At 40.6% G+C, this 12,748-nt stretch overlaps 2 protein-coding genes and 1 non-coding gene across 5 annotated transcripts in view; 1 reads left to right on the forward strand and 2 right to left on the reverse strand.

The window, feature by feature from the left end:
- Positions 1-12,748, reverse strand: part of GRIP1 (glutamate receptor interacting protein 1) — a 473,319-nt gene that overhangs the window by 96,119 nt on the left and 364,452 nt on the right. For all 3 annotated transcript variants that reach the window (XM_055579837.1, XM_055579830.1, XM_055579839.1), the window contains 2 exons: positions 5,271-5,457; positions 4,453-4,598 (listed from right to left, as the gene is read on the reverse strand). In XM_055579837.1, coding sequence (XP_055435812.1) covers positions 4,453-4,598; positions 5,271-5,457 — 333 coding nt within the window. The remainder of the gene's footprint in view (positions 1-4,452; positions 4,599-5,270; positions 5,458-12,748) is intronic.
- Positions 1-12,748, forward strand: part of LOC129651150 (uncharacterized) — a 40,635-nt gene that overhangs the window by 26,686 nt on the left and 1,201 nt on the right. The window lies entirely within an intron of this gene.
- On the reverse strand, positions 7,959-8,123 carry LOC129642415 (U1 spliceosomal RNA). The gene has a single exon (XR_008709704.1). It is a non-coding gene; the product is annotated as a U1 spliceosomal RNA (small nuclear RNA).

Here is a 12,748-nt window from a genome sequence, read left to right on the forward strand (position 1 = left end):
TGTGTGCCCAACACCCAGACCTCTGGGTTGAATAACTGCCTCCATTCTGCTTTGCTTTAGCAACTCACTACCCTGGAACTTTGCTTTACGTCTGACATCCTAAACTCTAATATGCCATTTGACCTCAGTCTCCCAGCTGTTAGCTCTCAAATCCCCTTTCTCTCACTCCCCCACTTTCTTCTCCCTGAAGACTCCTAATTCCTTAACTGCTCCCTTTCTGTCTGGTCTTTCATGCTGATCCTATATTGATTTCTGTGCCTCTCTAACCTATTACACATTCTCTCAAGCACAAGCAGTATATGTAGTGCTTACAACATGGCCTTTGGAGCCTCACTGCCTGTGTTAAAATCCCAGCCCCACCATTAATGTGAGCCTCTGTTACTGGGGATATAGGAATATTCATGTGTCCAAAAAGTTCATTCAGATTTTTTTCTATAAGATGAAACAAAAACTCGAACACTTTTTTTGGCCAACCCAATAGTAACCTTTTCCATTGCTGTTTTAAAGACTATGAGCTAATGCACACACAGGAAAGTAACAAGCCATAGAGTAAGCATTTGATAAATATCATGATAAATTTTCATGTGATTACCATAATTATCTCTGCTCTTCCTGTGATGATTTGAACCTCTGTGACTTACATGCTCCTTCTTTGAAACTTCCCTGGAAACAGTCTCTGGATCAATATAATCATCTACTATCTCTGCTTTTATTCTTGAGCAGCAGAGGTCTCCTGACAAAAAACTACTTGACCACAAAGACTGATGTTGCTATAGACTGAGAGCTTCTGGATTCTGCTTGGTCTACCACCCAGCTTGAAAATCCCTTTACATGAATCTGGTTGGTTATCTCATTCATTTCCCCATTAGCTATTCTGAACCTTCATCGTTCTTTTCAGCTCCCCAAGGTGCTGACCCTTTCACCCTTGCTTGACAGTTCTCACACGATCTTCCTAAGCACAGCTAAAATGTAATTATATTCTCACATCCTTCTCTTCACACTCCTAGGCGAAGGTCTTCTACTTTCTGCCTTAGACGAATTACCTACCTATGCTCTGGATAACTTCCCTTCTCATCCCTTTGGAAACTCCTAACTACCAATTATCTGTTTTTTCTCTCACATATTTTGGGCCCCAAACATGCTCAAATCTCTCCAATCTTAACAAAACAAAATAACACTCATCTGAACCTGGAATCCCCTCTATCTCCTTTCATCTACAGCTAAATGTCTTCATTTTTTTTTTTTTTTTAATTTTTTTTTACTTTTTGGCTGCATGCATGGCATGTGGGATCTCAGGCCCCTGACCAGGACTGAACCCATGCCGTCTGCAAAGTGTAGATTCTTAACCACTGGACTGACAAGGAAGTAGTGATGTGAAAGTCGCTCAGTTGTGTTTGACTCTTTGCAACCCCATGGACTATACAAGTCTCCATGCCAGAATACTGGAGTGGGTAGCCTTTCCCTTCTCCAGGGGATCTTCCCAACCCAGGGATCAAACACAGCTCTCCTGCATTTCAGGCAGATTCTTTACCAGCTGACCCACAAGGGAAGCCCAGTCCCTACAGCTAAATCCCTTGATGTTGCCAAATGTCCCCTGGGGCAAAACTGATCTTGATTGAGAACCACTGATTAGAAGATAAGACAGTATAAACTACAGCACAAAGTATGTAACTAAATGCTGTAGAAGTTCTCAAAAGATGAGCCCACAATGGCCTCCTGTCCTTTTCATCTGTTCACTGCATTTGTCCTGCCAATCCATCTTCCAAAACCCACTTTCTCGGCAGACAACAAGCATAGCTTGTCTGTACTTCCCTACCCTTTCTTTCCTCAGCCCTCAGCTCCCTGCAATCTGACTTCTGTCCCCTGATTCCTTGAAACTTCTTCGCCATGACTTTCTTCCTAATTGCCGAACCCAGTGGACATTTTCTTTCTTGCCTCTATTGCGTGAATCCTCCATAGCCTTTTCATGCTATCGACCATGACTTTTGCCTTGAAACTCTTGCTTTGGTTTCCAAAATGCCAGCATTTTTGGTTCTCCTCTTACTTCTCCTATATCATTTTCATCACCTCCTTTACTAGCATCCTTTCCCTTTAAATCTCAGTATTCCTCAGACAGAATTCCCACCTCATCCCCTTCTTATCACTACTCTTTCCTTAGTAGTGTCCTTTATTCCAATGACTTTAACCATCACCACTGTGTTGGTCACTCCTCTGTTCTGCTCTTTAGCACAGACCCCAGTCCTAGGCTCTGGGAGGTATAGCCTGCAGTCTCTGGGCACTTCCTTCTGCATCCCAGTGGTGAAACACTTCTAGCAAGTCTGTTCTTATCTTTCTGCAGTTCTTTCTCATGTCTAACTGGCTACAAGGTCCTTGACTATGTCGAGCCTTTCAATTATTTCTTTCAATGATCTGAACGTAGCACAGTGCCTAGCACTTAGTAACTGGTTTATGGTAACTGTCTTTTGAGTAAGTAATGGATATGCTTGTTCTCTTTTCTCCTCTAGGATGAGTAGGATTTGTCTACTCATGTTTAAAATAGAACTCTCTTTGTAATCCCCAAACTTCTATGCTTCAAGTCTTCTCAGTTTAAAAAAATCATTATCTACTCAACCGTTCACATCCTCATAACTCAGAATCATTAGGATCTTCCCTTTTCCTCATCGTCCATATCTGATCCATAAGGAAGTTATTCAAGCTCTGCTTCAAGCCATGTCCTAAATTCCACTCTCTATCACCATATCTGGCACTACCACTTTGGATGCTGTCCAAGCCATCATCATTCCTTACCTGTTCAATGGCTAAACCTTTTGTTTGTTCTGATTTTGCTACTGTCCCCCCTGCACTTCATAAAGATCTCTCCAAAACATCCATCAGGTTATCTCACTCCCCTCCATAAAATGCTCCATGACTTTATTACACTTGGACTATAATCTAAAAATTTACCAAGGCACTACATCATTACTTGGCCCCTTCCAACCTCTCCTACCCCATCCAAAACCAAATCTAATTCCTATCCCCAACTCCTTTATATGCTCCAGCATGAGCATTTTTTTTTTTTTTCTTTTGCTGTTGCTCCTATCCACCAAGGTTATTATTCTGGCTCAGGTTTTTACACTGGCTGCTCCTTCTGCCTGCAATGTTCTTGTTGCTCCTTCTCAACCTTCAAATCTCTGCTCAAATGTCTCTTCCTTAGAGAGTCATCCTATGAAAATAAACCCCCTACAGTCATTCTCTAACTCCCATTCTGCTTTATTTCCCTCAAAGTATGACCACCAACTAAATTTATATTAAAAAAATTAACTTCTGTCCTGCTATTTGCCTCTCCCGTCTGCTGCTGTATCTCTGTTGTATAGTAGAATAACTGGCCTATGATAACCATTCAGCAAATATTTGTTGGCATAATGTGATCCCTATGCCCAAAGGCATATCTTTATTGATTGCTAATGGTTATTCGGAGAAGGCAATGGCACCCCACTCCAGCACTCTTGCCTGGAAAATCCCACGGACGGAGGAGCCTGGTGGGCTGCAGTCCATGGGGTCACTAAGAGTCGGACAAGACTCAGCGACTTCACTTTCACTTTTCACTTTCACGCATTGGAGAAGGAAATGGCAACCCACTCCAGTGTTCTTGCCTGGAGAATCCCAGGGATGGCGGAGCCTGGTGGGCTGCTGTCTATTGGGTCGCACAGAGTCGGACACCACTGAAGCCACTTAGCAGCAATGGTTATTAGGTCTGTGAGATGGTATTAACACTTCTTTAAGAGAAGACAATTTTATTAAATGAGAACTAGCGCCTACCTCTAAAACCTGTATACCTATTAGCTACTGACAAACACCTCCTCCATGACTAAACATAAACACCCTTGCTGTTTTTGATGTTAAGTTCACCCTCTCTTTCCCATGGCAAGTTTTGATGACTATGGAAATAGTCTTGAATAAAGTCTTCTTTGTCATTTTTAACAAGTGTCTGGTGGCAACTTCTCTTTAACACCAGAGACCAAATATTTACCTACTTGGCCTACATAAATTCATCTCATGAATTTTCATTGTTCCCTACAGAACCTTCAATTTTTTTTTTTTTTTTTTTTTTTTGCAGTAGGAAAAGTCAAAGAGAGGCATTTCCTGTCCTCATGACTGAAGACTATGGTTTCTCAAGCATATACGGGAAAAGTCAGGAAGAATACAGGCTACATGATTTTTTTTATCACCTTTACCGAAGCTATTACTTATTCATTTTGTCACATTTATTTTCAATTGTTCTTGTGGTGACATTTTAATGAATAATACAAAAGCAATGCACAATTCAAAATGACACCCCAAACCTCCCAAACAAAAACACATTCAGTATATAAAAAATGATCATTCCTCCCACATTCTCTGCCATATAGTCCACTTAATTCACATGCAGTCCACTCCCGACTATGCAGCTGACTTGAGATTATATGATCATACCTGCAACATCAAACTCAATTTCCAGCGTGACCTTGCTTGTGATTGAAGAGTCTCGGAGGAGCTGATTGGCTTCCTCAAAGGTGCTGTCTTCAGTTGGAATTCCATTAATGGCCAGCACTCTGTCTCCAATTTGAAGCACCCCACATCTAAATTTAGAACCAGACATTACAGGCTGTAGACAGAGTAAATGATTTTCAAGTTGACATTGCCAAGATCCTTTCAATATAGCATTTGTTCTTGTTTATTCATTGCTGTGGGGCATCCTATTAGGTCAACTGCTATGTCTTACATTCTTTTTTTCTATATAAAAATATAGTTGATTTATTATACTGTGTTACTTTCAGGTATACAGCAAAGTGATTCAGTTATATGCAAGTCCTACATTCTTGTATTTCATGGCTACCAATGTGAACAAAGGAATCTTGAAATATCCCAGAGAAGTAATGAATAATTTAGCACCATGATATTATTATAATCTGATGTGAACCAATATACAGTAATGATGAATGTGCATTCCCCATGGCAGAGAAATTATCATGAAGTTTTGACTTCAGAGATTTTTTTTTTTGTAATGGATTTTTTCTTTTTAATTAATTTAGCCTCTAGTCCCCGATAGACAAAACTCTGTTGAAGGCACCACCCAGGCTCACTATTTTTCTCAAACCTATCAAGAACATAAAATTTTATTGTCAGAACAGAGAGTTCATCTCGTCTTGCATTTCCTGCATTGAGCACTGTTCCATAATTTATTAGCCAGTCAAAGATAGCCAGCAAGAAATGCAGGGCAGAAAATGATGCCGTGAAAGAAAGGATCTCACCTCTCGGCTGGGCTGTCAGCTTCAATATAGGAAATCAGAGGTGGAGAGGAGAGGGTCTCTGTAGCAAACACACTGCCCTGCAGTTGAATCCCAAATCCTGTGACAGGATCCGCAGTCAGCACAACCTCTGTGGTTTCTGTGTGAACAACCTGCCCAGCCAAGCCCACGGTGCTAGAGGCTAACGACACTAGAGGAACAAACACACACAGCAGAAATGACTTTAAACTGGAACAGGCACCAGGAAGGCCAGTTCTGAAACAGATCATGTCTCGAAAAAAAAAAGCCCACTGTTAATGGTGGGACATGAGGTTTTGGTCTTTAAGCAAAAGTTTAACTAGAGCTGATGGGGTAAATGAATCTCCCAATATCTGTCACGTCTAAGTCACAGCATCAGTGTAGCCCCTCCTCACACCCACCCCTCATATCAAGGACAGCTGTGGCAACTGTAGGAAGAGCATGGTCTTGGGGTCAGGGTACCTGGGATCTAGTCCTGGCTCAACCACTAAGAAACCAGCTGTGTGACCTTGGGACTAAGTCATTAATCTCTTTCCTATCTAGGAGAAAGGGGGTTGGGCTAACTGATCTAACTTTACCCCCCTATTTTAGATATTTGTACCTAAGTTTCTAGCTTTTTACAAAAAACTTGACCTTCAGGTTTGAAGAAACAATTGATCTAAGTCTGGCTCCTGAGGTGGTAAGGATGTACTGGTCATCAACCTTCATCTATCATTGGCTTGGCGTGATGGAGTCATTTAAATGACTTTTATACATTTCCACTTTTCTAATACATGGTCCTATTTCAGCATTTATCAGTTTTTTATTTTCCTTCTTGTCTCGTCACTAGACTCTTGAGTTGCTTAAAGATCAGAACCAGATCTTTTCCCCTCTGAAATTCCAGTGCCTGGAATTTCCACGGCTAAGGCCATGTGGGATGAATCCAGTTCTATAACATCAATATTTTCCTTTTTGGAATCAGCCCTTGGTCTGCTGAGTTAAGGAACGAGACTGGTCCTTCAGGACCCCGATTTTTCTACCATGTGGATCATTCCAGTATTCAGGCTGACACTGCAGAGGATGGTGAGGTGTATCCTTTTCCCATTAGGAGTAAGGAAAATCTACTTCTTCTTAAGAGGCACTGTCACTGTTCTTTCCCAGCAGGATTAATGTCACTGAGGTTAAAGTGGCCTGCTTTAAGGGGTGAAAGTAGCCTCCAACCCTCATCTTTCTATAGATGGTGGCTTACAATCCCAAGATCTGACACATAATCAAATGTCAATTCAGATTGTGTTTTCTAGTGTGGCTTTGTTAATATCAACTGTATTCTGAATGCTCTCCAGATCACACATTTTGTTATTGGTGGCACAAAACCAGTAGAAGGTACCATTTCATGTCAGCAAAAATCTGGAGGGTTGCATTTCTTTCCAGTTAGTACTCATAGCAGGTGGGAATATAATATTAGAACATCACCCTTAGGCAGATGGCACTCTGTCTTCTGAGTGAAGATTTTTGGACTTCAACAAGTATACTTTACTTTATATGGAATTTTCTATAGGTCCACATTAATATTTTTTCCATTTACCATCCCAATTTGGCATAGATTTTTGGACTACTCAACTGGAGTTAAAAGTCTGAATTGTTAAGTCAGCTGATTACCATTTCCACTAAGAAAGAATCAAGAAGGAATAGATCACTTTAATAGCAATGGGGGGATTAGTTTAGATTTAGCAAAGATGTGCTATATTTTTCTGAAACAGAAGACAGTTGAGGAATTTCATTTTCTAGAAGGTTTTGAAAATAGAAGTAAGTATTAATTCATATGGGTATCATTAAATCTATAACCTCTACCTGGAGGCAAGCTGAGATGGTAGAAATTATGAGGACATTTAATTTAGAATTAAAAATGTATTAAACATTGGTTTTATAATTTTATGAAGAGTACAGGATTATATTAAATAACTTAGGATTTTACCATTAACTCTGAAAGTCCTCTGACGTACTAGAATCTGTTCTTTGAAATAGTACAATTTCATTGGAAATTGCTTGTACTGATTACTCACACATATTAAAGTCTTGAAAATGACCAATAGAGATAAAGAAGATAAACTACAGATTTAAAGATGATAGGCCAAAAAAAAAAAAAAAACCTAATATTACTTGGAGGAGAAAAAGATGAGTTTGATTATCCTGCTTCATTAATGTGGTCAAAAAGCAGGAGAAAATAAAAGTTATTTATGAGTTACAACCGGGTAGTTTAAACTTCTGTATAATCATTCTCTCCCTCCAGCAGCAAAGCAGCAAATACTCCTGCCAGGTATTGGCTCTGGACTGTGGTGTGCCCGCTTCTACTCACAAGTGAAGATGGAAATGACCACACTGCTGATGTGCTGTGTTTGAACACTGCTAACGCGTGTGTGCCAAGGCTGTGTTCAGGATTTACATCTGCTCTGTCCTCTTCTCACTCCTTTCTGCAGGGTTCTGCAGGAGTTTACCCTGTGTTTTTGTCAATCCTTGTTTTTCCTACTGTAAGGAAAGGCCAAGTAATGGGAGGCCAAAGATGACTTCTTAGCTTTGAAGTTTAAAAATCTGCCAAATGTTTTCTTAATTTAGACAGCTGTGAAATTTATTGTCAGATACAAAAAGCATCTGAAAAGTATATAGAGAAATGGACCTCAAAGATTCTCTTTTTAAAAAGGGAAAGCACAAACACAGTCCCCCTACTATCACAAATTCTATAGTAGAATTTCCCTCATTTGGGGAAATTGTAGGGGTCAGTGTATGTGGACTACGATGGATAAGCCCCACCCTGGGAAGACCACCTTCACGATCATGGTATCTCCCCTGCCAGGTAATTATCAAAGATTTATTCATATACTGTGCTTACAATTATTGGATTCTGTAACTGAAGACCTATATCTCACTAAGTGTTCCACATTAGAGTCCACATTGTACATCGCATGATCCAGTTCAGGAGACAGTCGGAGTGGTCAACAGCTCCCTCCTCCAAATAGGGGGAGGGCAGCTCTTAAGCTGACCCCTTCGAGAGCTCTGTGCATGGTCATTTTAAAAGCTTACCATGAGCTGCCTTTGAATTCCAGTTGTTTTTCAGGGGCTGGTGGCAGGCACAAAAATTGTTAGGTTGTTTCATTCTCTTCCTTTCAGCTCTTTCCAGTGGTGCCCTCCCTAGCAGTAAGTGATGACCACAGAAGAGGCAAGGATCATTCTGAGAACGTGTTGTAAGGTCTACCCTTTGCTGCAATTCAGGCAGACTGGAAACAGGAAAGCGTCTACACTGGCCCTGTGTACCGGAGCAGGAAGCTGGGCGGAATAGCCAGATCCACTGCTCAGTCATGCCCCGCCATCACAGGGGATGATGGGCTTCTGGGAGGGGCCTTGATCCTCTATGGCAGAAAAAGGGGCAGCTCATGCTGTGGGGGAAAGGTCAGTAAGAATACGGAAGAGGTGATAAGTGGGTTCCCTCTGTGACATGGCTCTGCCGCCTCCCAGGGCTTTGTGACACTCCTGGAAACCGATGCTGCGGGTACTTAACATTTTCCCTGTGACACAAACATGACTTTCCTCTTTTAATCCTTGTAACATGCTGTAACAGGCTTCCTGTATTTTCCTCCTTGGTCAATAACAGAGAATGTTTTAATATTCACGTGAGAAAATTTCATTCTTTTCTGACCATGTCCTTCCTTTGTATTAGAAACGTAAGTAAGAATTTTTTTTTCTTTCTGTTTTGCTCTGGCCTCAACTGATCACCAATACAGCTAAGAGATTTTTTATTATATTTGTTGTGACTTTACCATGATTCACCATCCATACAAATGGCCTGGTTGCTATAGGAACGTAAGTATTAGAAAAGGGGCAGTAAATGGTGGCACCAAATAAAGACATAAATAAAGTGGTGGAAATAAACCATAATATAGTGAGAGTGGCAATAAAAGTTTTATTATCTGTTATTTGGGAAAACCTTTACCTCTAATGTGACCATACCAAGTTCAGGCAAAAAACAAAAAGAGAGAGAGAGAGAAAGAAAACCGAAAAACTAAATCCTCAGTTTTCTTCTGATTTGGGAACATTAACATTAGTTTCTTAGGTCTTTCTGAAGTGGGAATAAAAGTTTATAGCTTTCTGAATCTTCTTGTTTGATTAAAATATAAAATGTATAATTTCCTGAGATACACATAAATCCTGGCAGATCTATGGTCAGCGGTGCTCTAGGGGCTAATGTCTACAGCGAATGCTAAGAGCAGATTTCTAGAACCAGGTTTCTGCTTATACTTCTATTATGTTGGAGAATAACGTGCTGTTTTAGAGAGAATTTATCACTAGGTTATGGGTATTGGTGACAGTGTGGCCTTGGCCTTGTTTCCTACTACAAAATTCAAGATGTATAAATATCAACCTGCAATAGCCAAACAGATTATCATTTATTTGTCATGACTAATGTCCTTAATCAACCTAGCAGTCTTACCTAACACAAACAAATGTTTAGCCATTAAAGCAGAAGTACAAACATGAATGCATTTGTTTTAATTGCTCTTCCCTGCTGAGGGCTGTTAGCCTGCTTTCTCAGTAAGCGGTGCTGCACATGAAGCCATTTTATGTAAAAATTTCATCTACAAATATCCACTACAAATCCTGATTCATTATATGGGAATGTTCAACTTCTATATTATGCCTAAATGGAAAGGTGGTGAAATATGCCTAAGTCTTGGAGCAGTGTTAATATTTCAAATTTAGGCACCATAATAGCAAACACGTAAACTATTAAAAATAGCTAACAATTAAATAGTGCTTACTATTTACTATGTATTATTGCAGCATATATATACATCATATTATATATTGCATATATATAATTATAATACTTATTTCATTGGGTAATGGTGAATATTATATGAGAATATATAATTATTCATGCATACATATGAACATATCATATATATATGAATATACAGTCTAGAACTTATAGATGTTCAAGCTGGTTTTAGAAAAGGCAGAGGAACCAGAGATCATATTGCCAACATCCGCTGGATCATCGAAAAAGCAAGAGAGTTCCAGAAAAACATCTATTTCTGCTTTATTGACTATGCCAATGTCTTTGACTGTGTGGATCACAATAAACTGTGGAAAATTCTGAAAGAGATGGGAATACCAGACCACCTGACCTGCCTCTTGAGAAATGTGTATGCAGGCTCAGGAAGCAACAGTTAGAACTGGACATGGAACAACAGACTGGTTCCAAATTGGAAAAGGAGTGCATCAAGGCTGTATACTTTCACCCTGCTTATTTAACTTATATGCAGAGTACATCATGAGAAATGCTGGGCTTAATGAAGCACAAGCTGGAATCAAGATTGCTGAGAGAAATATCAATAACCTCAGATATGCAGATGACACCACCCTTATGGCAGAAAGTGAAGAAGAACTAAAGAGCCTCTTGATGAAAGTGAAAGAGGAGAGTAAAAATGTTGGCTTAAAGCTCAGCATTCAGAAAACTAAGATCATGGCATCTGGTCCCATCACTTCATGGGAAATAGATGGGGAAACAGTGGAAACAGTGTCAGACTTTATTTTTTTGGGCTCCAAAATCACTGCAGATGGTGACTGCAGCCATGAAATTAAAAGACCGTTGCTCCTTGGAAGGAAAGTTATGACCAACCTAGATAGCATATGAAAAAGCAGAGACATTACTTTGCCAACAAATGTCCATCTAGTCAAGGCTATAGTTTTTCCAGTAGTCATATATGGATGTGAGAGTTGGACTATAAAGAAAGCTGAGAGACGAAGAATTGATGCTTTTGACTGGTGGTGTTGGAGAAGACTCTTGAGAGTCCCTTGGACTACAAGGAGATCCAACCAGTTCATCCTAAAGGAGATCAGTCCTGGGTGTTCATTGGAAGGCCTGATGTTGAAGCTGAAACTCCATACTTTGGCCACCTAATGTGAAGAGCGGACTCATTTGAAAAGACCCTGTTGCTGGGAAAGATTGAGGGCAGGAGAAGAGGGGGATGACAGAGGATGAGATGGTTGGATGGCATCACCGACTCAATGGACATGAGTTTGGTTGGACTCCGGGAGTTGGTGATGAACAGGGAGGCCTGGTGTGCTGTGGTCCATGGGGTCACAAAGAGTCGGACATGACTGAGTGACTGAACTGACTGGCAATAATATATATATATATATATATATGCATTTTCATTTAATCTTCACAATTACCCAATGGGTTAAGTACTATAATTAGCCTCACTTTGTTGCTAAGAAAGCCAAGATATAGAAAGCTTAAAAATCTTGCTCAAGGTCCTACTGCTACAAAGTAATGACTTTGGGATGAGAAGAATCTGGGCTCATCACCAGTTCACTATGCTGCCTTCAACTTGTTTCTTTCAAGAGTAAATAATTTACCCTCTAGTGTTAGCTAAGAAATATCTAGAAGCTCCTTGTTCGCATTTTGACTAAACTCAATCTTCCTTCCATTTACCTATATTAAAGATGACAAAGCTTATATTTGAAGGGATATGCACATCAAAACCAGGAATACACCACAGCAGTGGTTAGCCATGGTTTCCTTTGTAAGCAAACCTTCGCGCTCCTGTAACATGAAGAGACCATTTCCCAGTATGGGTGATGGCCAGTCTCCCACACTGCTGGTGGTGCTGGGAGGCCTGGCCACAGACCCACTTCCGAAGATGACTCTCTGGCAAACAAGCTGAAGAGCCAATAGATCCAACCACCTCTCTTCACAAGAATGTTTTCTCTTTAACACCAGTCTTGAAGTACTTGGGTTTAACTATCTTTATGTAGCTTAAGTGGAGAAGGCAATGGCACCCCACTCCAGCACTCTTGCCTGGAAAATCCCATGGACAGAAGAGCCTGGTAGGCTGCAGTCCATGAGGTCGCTAAGAGTCGGACACGACTGAGCGACTTCACTTTCACTTTTCACTTTCATGCATTGGAGAAGGAAATGGCAACCCACTCCAGTGTTCTTGCCTGGAGAATCCCGGGGATGGGGGAGTCTGGTGGGCTGCCATCTATGGGGTCACACAGAGTCGGACACGACTGAAGCGACTTAGCAGCAGCAGCCGCAGCAGGTAGCTTAAGAGTGTTCCTTACTTTATCTCCATAGTAAACACAAGAAGAGATCCCATCTTCTTTGAGTTGTTTTATGGGAAACACAATCATGGCCACCAGAAAAAAAAAAATACAAGAAACACTTACCTCTCTCTACACTGGTTAGATCTGGCTGGAAAACTAGGTGTTCTCTTTCTTTAAAACTTTCATGATTATGATGAGAGATTATGCTCTGCCCTCCCACTCCCACAAAAGAAAAATTCAGGAGTGATGTGTTTCTTCCCTTTTTCCCTAAGGCATTTGATCACCCTTTCTTCTTTACATGGACAAGCAGCTATCCAGAAGCAGGCTGCCAACCACATCTTCCTAGTTTTTCCTAGTCTGTAACATGCTTGCCTGTC

Source organism: Bubalus kerabau, chromosome 1 (assembly GCF_029407905.1).
Source record: "Bubalus kerabau isolate K-KA32 ecotype Philippines breed swamp buffalo chromosome 1, PCC_UOA_SB_1v2, whole genome shotgun sequence".
Taxonomy (NCBI): domain Eukaryota; kingdom Metazoa; phylum Chordata; class Mammalia; order Artiodactyla; family Bovidae; genus Bubalus; species Bubalus kerabau.